This window comes from Limulus polyphemus, unplaced genomic scaffold (assembly GCF_000517525.1).
Source record: "Limulus polyphemus unplaced genomic scaffold, Limulus_polyphemus-2.1.2 Scaffold495, whole genome shotgun sequence".
NCBI lineage: Eukaryota > Metazoa > Arthropoda > Merostomata > Xiphosura > Limulidae > Limulus > Limulus polyphemus.
Genome location: NW_013666105.1, coordinates 102,404 through 119,997, shown reverse-complemented (window position 1 = coordinate 119,997; position 17,594 = coordinate 102,404). Strand labels below are relative to the sequence as shown.

The window sequence follows — 17,594 nt, the reverse complement described above, 5'->3', positions numbered from 1 at the left end:
AAAAGTGGCGTCACACCAGTCATGTGACTCGCTGACGCAACACATCATAACTTAAGTCACAAACATGTAATAAACAATATTACTAAGTTTTCATCACAGTTGAACTTTTCTATTACAAAAAATACTAAACCTTACGATATAGCGATCTACTATAAAAACAGGTTTACAAACTTAGTGTACATTACAGAAACTAGCTTTTTTGATATAATATTAGCAATATTTTAGTATGACAGATGAGATCAATACATTTCAAATCAAAAATGTCTCGATTGTAACTATCATGCAAAATAAATAACTTTTAGTTATGAAGAATTGAGACAAATGATACAATTACAGATATGCTCATAGGTAATCAAATTAATCATACTTACAATGATAATACACTACTAAACAAAATATATGCTAGCTTTTAAGTTAACTTTTTACCTTTTTTTTAAACATGGATTTATTATCTTTTGAAGCAGGAACTTCCATTTTTTGTAAACCTCTTGCATACTGATTAGTAATCCTTGGCAAATACCTGTGAAAATTAAACCATAATTTTATAAGTCATTAGGTTATAAATTTTCCACCAGCTTCTCATACATTAACTTGATCAAGAATTAAAACTAGATTCTAAAACTAAAAGCTAACATCTTGCCTAGGTCTCAATCATACAGATATATCAAGAATAATGTTGGTTATTTGAGAATACCAGTTAATCAGTCCCCCTTCCCCCAATTTGTTTTAATTTGATTGTTTAATAGATGTAAAATATTCTTTAATCAAATGTATTATAATACAGTTTCTAAAATATTTGTTTCCTGATTGACTAGTCTTAAATTTCAGGACTTACAACAAAAAAATTCAGGGTTCAACTTCTCATTGAAGACGAAGCACAGCTAGCCCTATGTATAGCTTGGCACTAAAACTGACCAATCAACCAAATCTGAATATCTAGACTAGAATGTGTTTTTATCTATGGAAAGGACTAAAAGAAAACATTGATTCAGCAGTATATTATGTACTTTAAATCTATTCATGTGATGCTATCTATTATATATATATATATATATACGTGTACCTTAGAATAAACTCAATTGCTTTGAAGAATATTATATTATGGATAGTCCTACCACCTAGTGTTAGTAACATTAGAAACTTCTGGCAATATTCTCTAATGCTTTTCTTAACTTTTGTTTCTTTACAAGAGACTCCTTTTTTTGTTCATTAATACTGATACTGTTATATGATATTTCAAAACTACATAGAATTATTTTTTATTTAACATGTGTGGTATAAACCGAGTGAGGGGTCTTAGTTGTTGATGAAGAAATACTACCCTATTGTGGCATTATGGAATATGCTTCAATTGCAGCCATTGTGGTTGTTCAGTGACAGATTATCCTCTGCTTTAAAAATATCTCAAAAGTATAGTGGGAAGCAGCCAAGAAATCCTTTGGTAATTCAGAAATGGACACAAGAAGTAATTTGAATTCCAGCTGCTTTATGGAGGAATTTACTCTTGGTTGGGTGTTACACCCACCACACGGTAAAATTTATGGCCAAAAGTATATAGATCAATTCACAGACAATGTTGTTGAAATGCTCAAGAAAGGCCTCGAGGACCACAAGAATGAGCCCAGGAAGAATGCTTGAAGAACTGTGATTTATAGATCCTGATTGATTCTATATACCATCTGACACAGAGATTCATCAATGTACTACAGCCATGACAGCAAAATACAAAAGTTATAATTTTCTTACACTGAAAACGTATTTCCGACAGGTACTTACTTCTTCTCACATACATAGCTATTCTTCTTCAGTGCTACCCTCTCTTTGTAAAAGATTTTTCACATGTCACAAGCCTTTGACTCCCACACACCCCTCAATTCACATAGTTTGACTGATTCTCGCATGGAATTTATCATGCAACAAACTTCCACAAATAGTACTGCCACATGCCCACGTGAATCGTGTGACTCTTTCTGTAGTATTCTACCTAATTATCACCTCGAGTTAAGGCAGACACATAAGTACCGGTTGACAGTGGGGAGGAAAAGTGGAAAGTGTCTGTTGGAAATACCTTTTAAATGTAGGAAAATTATAACTTCAGACAAGGTACCTTACTTCCACTCACATATATAGCTAGAATACCACACTGAATAGATGAATGGACCAGTGCAAGGGGGAAAGTAAAAGCATTCAAGGGATACCCTCTAATAAGAGGATTAAACATGGGAGACCACACCACTTCTGTACCAGGTATATTTTTCATCCAGATGTGGAAAAGGTGTGAAAGATCTGGGTAGAAAATTTATGAGAAGCACATCCCAATGGGAGAGTAAACAGTTGGACAGTGATCCTAACCACAATATATCATAATTTCAATCTCTCTGATGAACAGAATGTGGGTAAAATAAGGAATATGTTCCAAAGTGTAGAGTAGTTAGGGCACAACGGACCGTACGTAGCAAGTCAACTGCGGCCAAAACTCGACCACCGAAAACCGACATCCATGAGGAGGAATGACAAGGATCATACTATTGGTAAGTCAACTACAATCCAAAATTCAACTGCCAGGAACTTACATCCAATCGGGGGTAGGAAAGAGGATCATATCATTATCACCTCAAGTTCAGCTGACAGGAGGGAGAAATCCCATCACCAATCTGTGAACAGGGCACATGTGAGCAGAATGAAATACATATATATCTCACTCAAATCAAACAGACTGGAACCACCTCAAATGCACTAATATCCTTGGCATAAAGACATCGAGGGATAGCACAAGAGGATGAAGTGGAGCAACCAACAAGTGACCCACAAGACTTGGGTAGTGCACTCAAGGCGAAGTGAGTGAGGGACCAGAAACACCCTGATCACATGTGTAAGGACTTATGCTGATTAGTTCAGCTCTAAATCCAAAAATCAACCACTGGGAACCAACATCCAAGTAGGGGTAGGATGAGGGATCCCAATCGAAGGGGTAAATTGTATTTATGCTGGCACATTCCATGTATGAGTATATCATGTCTATTGGTTCAGCTCTAAATCCAAAATGCAAACGCTGTGAAATGACATCCATGCGGGTGTAGAATGAGGGATCCCTATTGCACTTAATGTGTGAAGACATGATGTTGATTGTTTCAGCTCTCAATCTAAAATCAAACCACCAGGAACTGATATCCATGTGGGGGTAGGATGAGGGATACCAATCAGCATGAGTGTGGACAATATGTTGATTGGTTCAGCTCTAAAGCCAAAATTCAACCACTGAGAACCAACTACCATGCGGCTGTAAAATGAGGGATCCCAATCATTATAATCGTGCACTCCAAAGCTGCAACATCCCCTTTGACAAACTTGTGCTGAGATGAAGCATCCATTTGGAGGAAATATCATCTACACCAGCAGAACACTGCTGCCCTACTCTCAATTGAATGGAATCATTATTGTTTATATTGTATATCACTCATTCAAGAGGATACCTTCATGGTCCACCACCCCAGTGGCTTGAAACTGAAAAGTGGTAAGGACTCTTCTAATCCACTGGAAGAAGCTGGGTGGAGGAATTCAGTGGAGAGTCCAGATGAACATTCACACCGGAGACAGTGCAATGGGTGACCATGAAAGCCTATTTTGAAAAGTAGACCAAACCCAATTTATTCAATCTAAGGGATGTGCAGCAAACCTCTTCTGCTTTATCCATGAATTCCATGGGTTAGTACGATCTGAACAGGCATACTTATGAAGCAAATATATCATAAGGAATAATCTATAAGCAATCTTGTGGAACACCCCTTCTCTACTTTATGTGACTGTAAGGAACAGTGTGCATTTTTTGGCCATGGAAATTACAAAAATGAAGTCAACATGGCCTTACAGTATGGGCTTTAGTACAATTCTAAATGATCGAAGTATACCCGGGCAGGCACCACTCACCACAGAGGGATCCTGGTCAAAACATGGGCCAGGCCCCTGAAAAATAATATACATAAAAAAAGAAAGAAAATTACCCAGTTACAGTCTCACCAAAGAGTGAAAGATAGTGACAGCTGAAAGACGGTACCAAGACAAGAAGAAAACAGCTACCCAAAGCAGATAATGGGAGAGGAATGTAAGAGGAGTAGTCCCAGTTCTTGACTGATGAAGTACCTCCATCAGATGATGGGGTTGAGATGCAGGTAAAAGGTAAGGTGCCTGATCAGAGTGAAGAAACCAGAAATTGATTATAGGAAGAAGGAGACAATGAATACAAGGCCAATCAAATCACAATCCGAACCGAATGGGTAAGGGAGGAAGGGAAAAAATCCCAAACAAAGGAGTGGTGCAAGAGAATGAAACTGCAAGAAATGGAGTCAACAGAAAGAAGCCTTGAAAGCAATGAAGAACCAAAGCATGTATGGAACAGAGAAAGTCATCCAGAACCAACTGAGAATAAAGATGGAAGATGACAAGAAATGAAAAGAATATTCCACATGAGCCCCCAAAGTGCAGGTTAGTGAAATCAATCCAGAACAAAAAGAACTTAATGAGCTGAAACAGCCGAGAAAACTATATCTTTGCCAGCCAGGAAGGATCAATCAGAAAGACCTGACCCGGAGTGATCTGAATAAACAAAATCACCTTGGGAAGAAGACTGACAAAATGAGAAAACTAAAGTTATAAACTGGATCTAATCCTGATGAAACTTTGTAGAATGGATGGCAACTGCCTTTTGTACAGGCACAAGTGTAGAGGATGACATTTCAAAAGTCTTCCACCTTTTGTCTTCAGATCAGTGTATGTAAGGTGTTGTTAGTCTTTATAGTATTCTGGTGGATTGTGGAGAGCGTGTTATGGTTGGTTGGTTTATTCATGTTTCTGATTGGAGGAGAGATTTCCTATAGATTCAACCAATGGTAGCCACAGGTTACTCATCTCTAATCCTGGATCTCTGTTTAGTGAAGGTTTAATTGTGTTAATATAAAATTATTCTAATCCTATTTGAATGTATCAAAGTGAGGGTGAGTGGATGATAAACTGGAGACCAAAAACAAAAGAAGTAACTTGGAATTGAGAAAAGAGTCAAATGATTCCCATGGAGAAGTACCACACAGGAGGCAGAGCCACTGAGAATTTGAGAGGCCACTCCTTGGGAGAAAGTGTGTTGGGACGGGAAAGGCAATCTACAATGAGGTTGAAATCACCTGGAACAGGACACACCAGGAGACATATGTCAAATGTGTAGGTTCAAAAACAGAGATCCACTGTCTACCACAAAGGGAACAAGAACAAGTGCTTTTTGGCGGGTGAAATAAGCCACCACCGTTGAATAGTCGGAATGAAACAAGAACATTCCCAAATATGTTAGAACCTCACTAACAGTAAGATAATTAACTGTAAATGGTGTGGATAACAGAAAGCTCCAACAAATGCATTTGAATAGAAGAATGGATGGTCTCAATGTAGGTGGGTGTGTAAAAAAACACTCTCCATATAGACAATTGTTAGGTGGGTAACAGGAAAAACTTATCCAACTATAAATCCACCCACATGAGCTGCTTGGGTAAGAAGCAGATGAGTATGTTATGACCACCCCGTTTGGTGGGAGCTAACCGAAGCCAGACTTCCGGGTAGTGCTGTTAGTAAAAACCCCAAAAATGCAAAAAGTCAGGTAAATTGCAGACCACCTGACAAAAGACATACAGAACTGAAACAAGTCAGAAGGTCAAAGCACAAAACTGGTACCAAATTATGTGATGAAAAACCTAAGATAACGTCCCAAAAATTGAAAAATAAATACATGTACCACAGACATTCTCAGTCCTGCAGAAATTGCACACACAACTGTGATGAAAGAATATATTTAAAAACAGGGAAAAACCAAGAAGTGATTGATGTAGGACCGATCAATCCAGAACTCCAATCAGCATTGAGCATACATGAAGAAAGAAGAAACTCATAGGTATGACAGATAAAGGACGGGAAGATGCCAGACATAAAATATGAATAAAGGTGGCAATGTCACAGAAGCAAACAAAAAAGCAACCAAAATATATATAGAACATAGCGTTGCAGAAAAGGCTGAGGTAGGCCTAGCCATAATCAGGTGGAGGAAAAAAATTGACGAAATATAGGTCGCCCTAAATGGATTCAGTAACTTTAATAGGAAGGCAAGCAATACAGGGAGAAGGTAGAGTGGACCTTGGCATCCAGGGGTCCACACAAGGTAAAATAATTGTAAGGAGAACAAATTATGAAAATGAAATAATTGATATAATGGAAACTTAAGTAAATGTGTAGTGAAATAAACATGTATTAGAAAGTGTTGAAGAAAACAAGATACTTAACCTAATTATCAATTTACCCATAAGATGAACTACAGGTAAACCAAAAATAACAGACAATTGTTAAGCCTAATCAAACTGTGCAGGACAAAGTATATAGCAAAGCTCTAATTGAAAAAAAACCTAGCCTAACAATAAGTACGTACAATATTGGAAGATGTTTGTGTGTACCGTAGCTCCAAGGTAATATGAAGAAGTATATATGATATATAATAATGAAATTGAAATTAACTTTATGTTATAAAGTAAGTGTGTATTGACAAGAAGATGTGTGTGAGAGGTGATGCATTGAAGAAAAACAATATAGTTAACTTAAATTATGATATACCAGTAAGTTAAATTACAGGTAATCCTAAAATAACAAAAAAATCATGTTAAGGTTAATCTAATGTTATGGGACAAAGGATACAAATAAGCTCTAATTTCAAACCTGAACTTGACTATGAGTACTGACCAATCTAACTAAACTCATGTTATTGAACCCAAATAACTATGGATAATAATATGAACAGTAGAAATATTCAAAAACCATAACAGTATAACATTTTATCTTTCCAAAATCAGCAGACCATATTTCAAAATGTGTGGTACCCCAAACTTGAGACTAGACCCAACGAAGGTCAGCTCATTGAATGATCAATTTTCTAATGAAGTAAAGCCTATAATACCCCTGTTCAGGACTGCTACCTGAAGCCTGTGTAAATGTGCTGATAGAAGATATAACCTCCAAAGTGGTAACATAAAATTCATAATTTTAAATGAATAACTAAACACAACCGTGCTGACAGAAAGAAATAAAATGTAGAAAAATTTTGTAATTAAGTAATAAGTTCCGTAACTGGGAGAAATATAAAATAATTCCACTTCAGAATAAGTTACAAATATCACTATTGTATAATAGACAGTAAACTTGTTGAGAGAAATTGATATGAAGATAAAAAAAAAAAAATTGAAGAGAGCACAAACTGTCTGAAAACGAGCACTGCCAAACAAAGTGATAGTTGGGTAGAATAGCATAAAAGAAGGGACATGGGTGCATGGCACTACTGATGGTGGAGATTTGTCGCATGATAATTTGCATGTGAGAATCAGTTAAAACATGTGAATTTAGGGGTGTATGGGGATGAAATGCTTGTGGCATGCTAAAACGTTTTTGCAAATAGAGGACAGCACTGAACGAGAATACCTACGTATGTGAATGGAAGTAAAGTACCTTGTTGGAAACTGAATCAAACTGCACCACTACACCTAAAAATGCAGTTTGCGAGCTCAAGGTTCAGCATAATGATGACGTTCACAATGGCGATTTCCCAAGAGATGATCAACTGAAGTCATTAATTTCTCGAATGTGGTCACAGCAAAAGAAGAAAAGTCAAACAACAACCATCCTATAGTAATTATATTACCAGGCCTATGTGCTTAACTATGAACATCCACTTGGAAACAAAGTGCCATAACTTTTGAAATATTTATTAATTTTTTGTGAGAGTTTCTTGGTTCAAGGTACATCTAAGTATGTGGTTTTTAACAGTTTTCACATTGGAAAATTTTTGGTAAGCTATAATCCCATAGTAAAAAGACCCCCTTGGCTCATATGATGCATGTTAAATAAGAAAAAAACAAATATTGGTTTACCTAACTGGGGGACTTCTGCCAGTTTCACTGCATGGTCTGGCTACACTAAATTTGAAATATTGAGCTTCTCTTCCTTCTTCTGAAGTATGAGATGGGGAACTTTGAGAACTGCTGATGTCACTTTCTAATGATTGGTACTCTTTGTTAGATCCATAACTCACTCTCACAACACCTGGTTTTACTTGAAGCTGGCTACTTCCATGACTGTCAGTGTAAAAGGCTGACACAGGATCATTCACACCTGACTTTGATGTCTTTTGGCAAACATTCGAATCGTGAAAGTGATGGGCAGATGAAGGTTTGCTGAAACCTGACCTGGTTGGACTATGTCGAACCTCATGGTGATCAACAATAGTGGTAGATGTTGATTGATTGAGGCCTCGTTTGGCTGAATTCTGGCTACTTTCATTATGACCAGCACAAAGTGAAGATAAAGATTCTCTAACACCTAGTTTGGAAGGACTCTGTTCATCCTCATGATGATTAGGAAAAGAGTTGGATATTGGTCTTCTGAAATCTGGCTTGAATTGACTAAGAATAACTTTGTGATGATCAGTGTAACAGGCAGATTTTGGTCTACTAAAACTACACTTGGCTGAACCCTGGGTAGAATCATTATGGCCAGCAAAATGGACAGATGTTGATTTATTTAAATTTGGTTTCGTATGACTTTCATCAGCTTTATGATAGCCAGTGTAATGGGCTGATGGTCTATACATACATGGTACGTGATGATAAAGACTTTTATGGTGATTAACAAAAATAGGTGAAGATGCATTACAACTTGGGTTAACCAAATGATGCTTCACCTCAGAATGTTTATGGTAAAATGAAGGTGAACACATAACACTTGGTTTTAGACTCTTTCTTGAACCTGAAACCAAAAAAAAAACTACAAAAGTCATCAACTGTAATTATTTAAACTACAGTTTCAAGCATAAAATCTAATCTAAAATAAATAGATCATTTAGGATACATTATTCACTTTATTCTTAAACTAGCTTCTTCAACTTTAAATCAACAGAATGTTTTGTTGTCTTTCTACACTTTTTAACAAACAGAATGAACAAGAATCAAAAATATGCAGAAGTTTTTAAAAGATGAATATTACCAAACTAATAAAAATACAATCCTAAACCTCAGAGCTCTATACCAAACATTTCATGTCCATGCTCTAAATTATGTGATTCAACTTTAAAATGCATTAAATTGCACTTTGTAGATAAAAACAAATGTTATATTCTTATGCTGATAATACATATTAAACTATTCATTTTTACCAAATACTTCTGTTTAAAATAGTCAATATTTCTTACAGTTCATCAGAAGAAGAAAAACTTGACTGACATATGTATGTTTAAAGTAGTTCTTACACACCAACCATTGAGAAATGGAAAAATTTAAAACCATTTATTTTTTTCAGGAAATCATACATTTCCCTCTTTAACACTAGCCTTCTTCACTACTGCCACAAATAACTCATTCTATAATAAGTTAAACTCCATGTTAGAAAAATAAAACTGTCTTAAGTGGAGTCTAGCTTGTCTTTTCTAAATCCTGAACTTGTGCCCTGTCTTCAGAATACAGCACAAAGAAATCAGAGGCCTTTATATTATCAAACCCCCAGATAATCTTCTAAGTTTGAATTATATCATCTCTAATCCTTCTTTCTAAAGAACAAATAAATTAACACAGAGTTGTCTCAACAGCTCGAGTGACTTATCCACCATTATGACAAGATCCTTTCCATTTATATAAAACGTGATCCAAATAATAATAACCCAAATGCATTACTTACTACCCAACTACCCTATAATCCAATTAATTAATTCTTTCCAACCTCTATAAATGTGATTGTCTTAGTTAATCTTCTGTGTGGCAATTTACCAAAAGCTTTTGAAAATCTAAGTACAGGTCCACACACCCCTTCCATTGTCTAAATAACAAGTAATTTTGTTTTCAGGGCTTGATGTAAAGTCCCTTACTCATCACTAATAACCTACATTAGGTATGCACAGGGAGTAGTGAACCAAAGAATAGATTAGACCTCCATGTCATTTGTAGATTCCTTCTTTCCTTCACTGAAATTATCCATTTCAATGAAGAAAAATTCTCAATTAGCAAGTAACATCCTTGAAAATAATGTATACAGACTAGTAATCCAACATCCAGGAAATCACTTTCCAACAGACTAAAGCAAATAGGATGTTTGATACATGGCACAAGAGATAGTGAAGTGTCACTGACAGGATCTAACTTGCTCTCTACTTTTGCAAGTGAAATCACTTGTCAACAGACTAAGGCAAATAGGATGTTCAATACATGGTACAAGATGTAGTGAAGTGTCACTGAGGATCTAACTCGCTCTCTACTTTTGCAAGCGTACCCATTAAAAAAAGTATATGTAAGACAGCATACTGACCACTAGCAGCATCATAACCATTACTAACATTTGCATGCAAGAGAATTAATGTTTAAAAAAAATAACCACTAAGGCTAGTACAACTACTGTAACTGTGAAGTAGTTTAAATTTCCAAAGAAATCAATTCTACCTATTTTTGAAAATTTAAAATAGATCCTTAATAGGTCCAATACTCGATGGAAATCTACATTTGTATTTCAAAATGTCTCTAAATAGTACCAGTGATGAATGAAGCTTGTTACACTGATATTGTTTATGAATAAGTTAAGATTTCTTGTACAGAAATAGAGTTCATGTGCTCACATTTTTTATACTCTCATTATTTTAAAACCTCATATTTATGTGCTATTTTTACAGAATATTTATAAATAACAATATTTTTGTCTTTAATTTCTTTTTTTTTACCTGTAATTCTGTCAACTTTATCTTTTTGTATGGCTGAATCTCTACTAAAATCAGTTACATATGAATCTGTCAAAACTTCAAGTTTCTTGTCTCTCTGGAAATATTCTTGATCAGAAACTACTCTAAGTGGCGTTGTAAGAACTTGGACTGATGTAAAAGCATTAATTCCAACCTCTGTCTGAGTAGATACAGACTGTAACTGACTTGAGTCACTTGATTCTGTTACTGAATTAGAAGATCCAGGCCCATCTTCTTTACTCAGTTGTTCATCTACATTTTTGGTATTTACTATTATATTTTTATTTTTTTTGTATGGATTATTTATCTTCATATTCATCTTTCTTTTCTCAATTCCAGTATGTCTATCTGCAGACTGATTAAATGATTTGCCTCCTTTCTTTTTGGAATACATATTTCTAGGTACAATATTAGAAAGATTTTGAAGCTTTATTGGGCCCTTATTGAAGTTTTTAGCTTCTTTTGTAATCTTTCCTCTCTGCTGTTCTGTAAATACTTTATTCTCAGTTAGTTTATTCAGAATATTAAGGTCCTCAACCAGTTGTTTCTGTCTTTGAGTTAGGTCTTCTTGTAGCTCTACCCATGAATTACGTAGGCTATTCACTGTAGAATTTGTTAGTCTTGAGTCTGACATATTTATGGTTACATAAAAGTCACCTGCAAATAGATGATTATAAAATAAAAATACAACTATTTTTATGTTCCTAAGATTTTATTCTGAATGTTAATCAGAGAATGAGATATAACAAATATTTCTCTTTTTAGATTGATAATAATTAGCTTACCATGCCACTCAGCGTAATCTGATTTCACCAAAATAATTTATCAGTCATAAGAAAATCTAATTCAAATATTAGAAGAAATTAATACACATTTATTTTCCAAGAATATATTTTTTTGTGTTACATTACTAACACATTTCTTTAAGCATGTAAAACAATTTCTGTAACAAAAAATATTAAACACTTTCTCACCAATATGGTATTCAAGTAGAACAAGAAATAAAATATTTTCTTTAGACAGTTTTTAATAAAAATTGTTTTTCTCTATTGCTATGTTTGTGGATACAATTTTTCAGACCTGGGTTGTTAAAACCTTTGATCTTTGAAAATTACATATCTAAGGCATAACAATCCTATAAAGCTGCTTCAAGCAGAATTATTATAACTTAGATATGTGTTCTAAACCTGAAATATAGAATGTACCAAACAATCAATACTTCAACTATGTATGTAAGAAGATCCCATTCAAAGTGAAGAAATGGGGTAATTAATTATCATGATGATAAATTAAAACCTAAAAGCTTCCTAAAAATTAAATTTTGTGATGGAATCAATAATAATGACCTCTATACAATATATGTAAATTAGAAGGATTGTGAAAGTTTCCATGTTAATACATTAAATCTGATGTTCTATACCTATTTGAACAGCAAAAGAAAATTGAGAAAACTATCAGACCTGTTATTATAACAGATGTGCTAAAGGTAGGGATAAAGCACAGGTTCTTTACTTTTACAAATTTTTCAACAGAAAATGATGGGCATCTTGTTAGTGTAGAGAATAACACTGTTCTGGTAAAAATAAACTACAAAGCTCTGGTTATTAATGAGATCCTAAAACTTGAAGAAAGTAACTGAGAAAAGAGGTGGTAACACATAGAGTTATTTTTAGAACTTATATGAACTCATATTAGTTCCTGATGACCAGATATGTAGTTCTTGTCTACACACAGACATGCACAAAAGAAAAATAAACAAGAGAGATAAGGAACAAAATGTGAAATTAAATGCATATCAGATTGACTTATGTTATTTATGATGTTTTGGAATCAACTGTTCTGGATATTTTTCAAAAAAATGCAACTTCATAGAAACCATTCACCATGATCTTAGAAAAAGGTATTCTTAGTAACTTCATAGTTCTTTGACACAACTTCTGTGAAACAAAAGTATTTATATAGATGTTATAGCTTGATCTGGAGAAAGTTTTGAAAAGATGCATGTATTTCCCAACAGGATGACTCTTACCTTAGATTCTTATGTCATAAATAAAAATATTTAATTAAGTGGATTGTACTTTAGACTGATGGTAAAACATAATCAATGAAGTTTATTACGAATCTTTTAGGGACCTTGTTTATATGATACTGAAGGATATACATAATTCAATAACAGTTAATTACCAAAATTTATTGCCAACATTAATTTTTCTTGCTAAAGCTGATATTGAGGAGAATATATTCTAAATTCAGAATTTTACAAGTTAGTATGTGGTTGTGTATGTTGAAAATGTTTTACAATTGATAAGGTCTGAAAGTGTACAGTAATTTGTGAAAATAATGTTGTTGTTGGAAAAGGAAGAAGAATATAGGTTAGGTCTAACTGTTAAGAAAAACCTGAAGCATTTATCTGACAGTAGCAGTCCTTCTACTGTGTCTTAAGTTAATAAGGTGTGGGATTAATGTATATAACTTTTGAATCTAAGAGTAAAAAGTTATTGTCACTTTGGAAAAGGCTACTGTCAGACTTTATTTGAAGTAGTATGTTTATTCTTAAGCTCATTGTAGGAAGGATATTGGTGTGTTCAAAGCTTCCAAAATAATACTTGGTTTGTAAAGTTTGGGTCATGAATTGAATATTAAAGCTTATATGTAAATTATTTCTAATGTAGGCATAACTTTTTCTAAGAAAAAACATTAGTTAATTAAAACTGATAACTAGTGAAATAACTTACCTGATAATGTAATATATATGAAAATAAAAATTTAAGATTCTATTGGAAAAACATATGGAGAAAAGTTATTTTTGTTTATATATGCATTGGTATCTTACTTTGTTTAACTGTGAAACTAAAGTGTCATCAATAAATTAAGTGATCCTCTGAAACCTTTAACCAAATCAAAGAAATGAGTTGTTACTGAAAAATAACTTTAAAAAAAAATTATAAGTCACTGAGAAAGCTGCATACAGACAATGAGATTGGTTTCACTTTGTGAAGTTACATCAAAAATACTAATTGTATTTAGAAAAACAAAAGACTAGACATGCTATCCTGTAATTGTTAGATTACATCTTAAGTAAAATACTCATGTTCCCACTGTGATCCAATATGCCTGATATGGAGCTTACAGAAACAGTATGGATGGATACCAATAAATGAACTAACAAGCATATTTTGAATAATGAAAAAAAAAAGAAAGTATGCATAAAAAGAAGCATATGTTGAACTAGTTTATCTATTTTATGACGAAATATGCAAAACACTTAAAATAAATATCATATTTTATCATCAAAGAAAAATCAAAATAAACACAAATTTGAATGTCAAAACTAACCGATATAAATTAATGCATGTAATTATACACAATGCCATAATTGTTCTCTGGTCTATATATAACATATGGAAAAAGAGATCCCTTCACATACACTTTTAAGAAAAGTAAAGTGCCTCCTCTTTATTATTGCATCTTATTCTATTAGCCAATCAATGTCTTAACTGGCATAAAGAAGTAACAAATACTGCATATGCAAAAAAAAATAAAAATCACAAACATGCAAAGGCACAATAAGTCCAGACAGCATTAGGCTGACTAACAGCAAATAACCAATAAAGAAAAATACAAGCTTATTCATTTACATTTAACTATTGAAGCAAGAATTAGTTACAAAAATTAACAACATTTTGAGATTTTCAGTTGGAGTTTGCTGATTTTTTTTAACATAAGACACCACAACTTTGTTTATAAACTAACAAAACATATTTTTTGTTAAGTTTGATGCTGAAGTTGCCTCAAGTAAAGATCCTTGGTATTAATAAAATGCCTCAGGGGTCAGTGTATAGGCCTTTGCTCTTATTTATTTAGATTGATGATATTCATAAGGGCATAATTAGTAAAGATTGGGGATGACATTAAACTCTTGAGCATTTCTTGCTATACTAAGAATGTTGAGGTATTACAGAGCGACTTGAATCAACTGGTAAGTTGGTCAATTCCCTTTAAATATATGCAATGCACTTGATTTATCATGATTTGGATCATACATTTCATATAGATGGATAGTATACATCACTCAAGCCATCAAAGCACCACTCTGTTGCTCATAGAATTTGCAATCTAGCAGTAGCAGTGATTCTTAAGATAATACTAGTAATACTAATAGGACGAGTGACACATGTTTAACTTAAACTTTAAATTTGGAAAAAAGACAAGTTAGACTCCAATTAAAACAGTTTTACTTTTATCTATGGGGGTTTTGAGTCCGTTTTAATTACCATGTAGTAACCTAAATTAATTTAGGTACGTGAATTTTACTTATGGTTTTTATAATTAATACTAATTGTAATACTAGTGATTTACCTTTGGAGTAAGTTGCCGTCGGAAGCAATGAAAATCCGAACTTTACAATTACAAGAATATGAGCGGGAATCGACGATTTCCTGAAAAATAAAAATTAAAAGGTGAGTATAAATATCTACTTTTTCCAGTGGTTCAATGACAAGAACATCCTTGAACTTTAACTAGTTTAAGTGTCAAATGGGCCCTTGTTCATTCAATGTTGTTACGTTCTTAAGTTGAGACCCAAAACAGATACAATAGCAGCTTTCGTGTTATATGGTAGCCCAAAATACCGTTATACATTCATACGTACTTCTGTCATAAAAATAAAACTACAAATACGGCACAAACATGTAATAGTAATACTGAATTATACCTTCTGATTTTTGATTGAGATTTAAATCTACCAGTTAGGTCATATAGTCTTGCGTCCTCTCGTGGAATTACCGTATATAATAAATATTATAAGAAAATATTATCAAAAAGAAACACAATTTTTATTATAACGTAAAAACTATTGCAAAATGGTCATTTCAAAAGGGAATAAATCTATGATTAATTATCGGGTAAGCAAAATTTTTAAACTATGCTTCGAACATTTCAGTCAAAGAACATACACTCACACACAAACAAACACGCATATACATATAATGCAAACTCTATTATCATAATTATATAAGCGTTTGTAATTGTGATGTTTTCACGAAGGGAAGAACACTCGCTCTGACTAGAGAGAGATTCGGCAGAATATGTACTACTAAGATAAATCTGAGTTTCCTACCTGCTACGTGAATGAAAATAGTTGAAAAAAATATTATTATAAAGATGAACAAAAAACACAACTCAAGCAGGATGACTGCACAAGACAACGAATAGTACATATCTCTAACATCAGAAAGGTCTACAAGATATTCTCTCTAAATATTTAACATAATCTGGACAAAACGGAAATAAATAACCACTATATACTTCTTAGGATGATCAAAAGGTGGGTTTACACCGGGAAAAATGCGTTAATAGGAACCTTTGGTTTAATGAAGTCTTCAATGCTCCAGCTAGCCATACTGTTCTTTTCTTCTTTCTTTTTATACCTACCCGATCACTTGCACCTTTGTAGTTTGTGGTATTACTGGATAATATTGCTTGCACTGTAAATCATGGAGACTGTCATTATGCATTTGTATTCTGTGTGAAATCTGTGTTCAGTCGAATTCTATGTGGCCCGCCGTCACACCCACAGGGAAGTACACCCGGATACGAGATCCGCGAACCTCCTGTTTTTGCGAGCCCAGACTCCTCTGCTTCCACAGAAATACTCGAGATATCACAAATATGGTTCATCCGTTCGTAAAATTTGCTCTTATTTAGGCCATACCAAGTAGAAATTTACCGTTTTTAGATACTATACTTCATGTTAAGGATGGGGAAATCAATACTGGTATTTTTAACAAGCCATCGACTAAAGCCTTGTATTTGCATTTCTACTCACATCATCCACCAGCAGTAAAAAGAAGTGTAGTTGTTGGCGATCTCCATAAGATTGATAAAGTATTTTTATATAAAAAAAAAGTGTGGAATCAGGCTAGGAAAAATTGATGACTCTTTTAAGAAAACATTGCTTACCCACAGAAATATATACAAAACACAGTAAGAGATTTTGACAAGCACAAGCAAAACGGATATGACTATAGAAACAAAAAACGCACATTTAAAGCTCAGGTTGTTTGATTGATGCTATGAATAAGTGGTAGTATCACCACAAAACTGAAAAAAATAATTAGAAAATCAGACTTACTCATTGAAATAATATAAAAACTATATGCATGATGTTAGAAAAATACATAGGTTCAAGAAGTCATGATAGAAATGAAGAAAAACCCTATAACCCGAATGCTTTCGAAAGGTGGACCTTTCTTCTTCAGTTTGCCCCTGAAAAAGAAAGGTTCACTTTTCGAAAACGCTCGGGTTATAGAGTTTTTACTAATTTCTACAAAAACTATATATATACAGGCATCTCTCTTAAATTCTAATAACAGGTTCCTAAAATAAGAAAAACATACAATGTGTGAAAAATACGAGCTTAGCCGCTAATTATCGGTGCTACTCTAAAAACGTTATTTAAAGTACTGTTATGACAGCGAAGGTCACGTGACTCTTGTATCACGCCACTTCCTTCTCGAACCTTCATGAAATCAGGAAGCCACAACTGTAGCTTCGGCTATTAGTGATTTCTTTTTCAGATTTGGTATGCCATATGAACTGCATTCAGATCAAGATCGTAACTTTGAATCAGCTGTGTTCCAAGAATGCTGCAAGTTGTTTGGCATCCGAAAGACCAGGACAACGCCACTTCATCCACAGTCTGATGGGATGGTAGAAAAGTACAACTGGACACTAGGACAGGAATTGTTTTGTAATAGCCGCCAAGATGACTGGAATGTCTTACTTCCTCCACTGTTGA

The 17,594-nt window shown here is 33.9% G+C and overlaps 1 protein-coding gene across 1 annotated transcript in view; it reads right to left on the bottom strand.

Moving 5' to 3' along the window:
- Positions 1–15,551, bottom strand: part of LOC106458627 — a 24,316-nt gene extending 8,765 nt beyond the window's left edge. The window contains exons 1-5 of the mRNA XM_022384898.1: positions 15,510–15,551; positions 15,155–15,234; positions 10,778–11,452; positions 7,950–8,823; positions 427–520 (exon numbers count right to left, since the gene is read on the bottom strand). Of these exons, the coding sequence (XP_022240606.1) occupies positions 427–520; positions 7,950–8,823; positions 10,778–11,429 (1,620 nt within the window). The 5' untranslated portion in view covers positions 11,430–11,452; positions 15,155–15,234; positions 15,510–15,551. The remainder of the gene's footprint in view (positions 1–426; positions 521–7,949; positions 8,824–10,777; positions 11,453–15,154; positions 15,235–15,509) is intronic.
- Between the last annotated feature and the right edge of the window lie 2,043 nt (positions 15,552–17,594).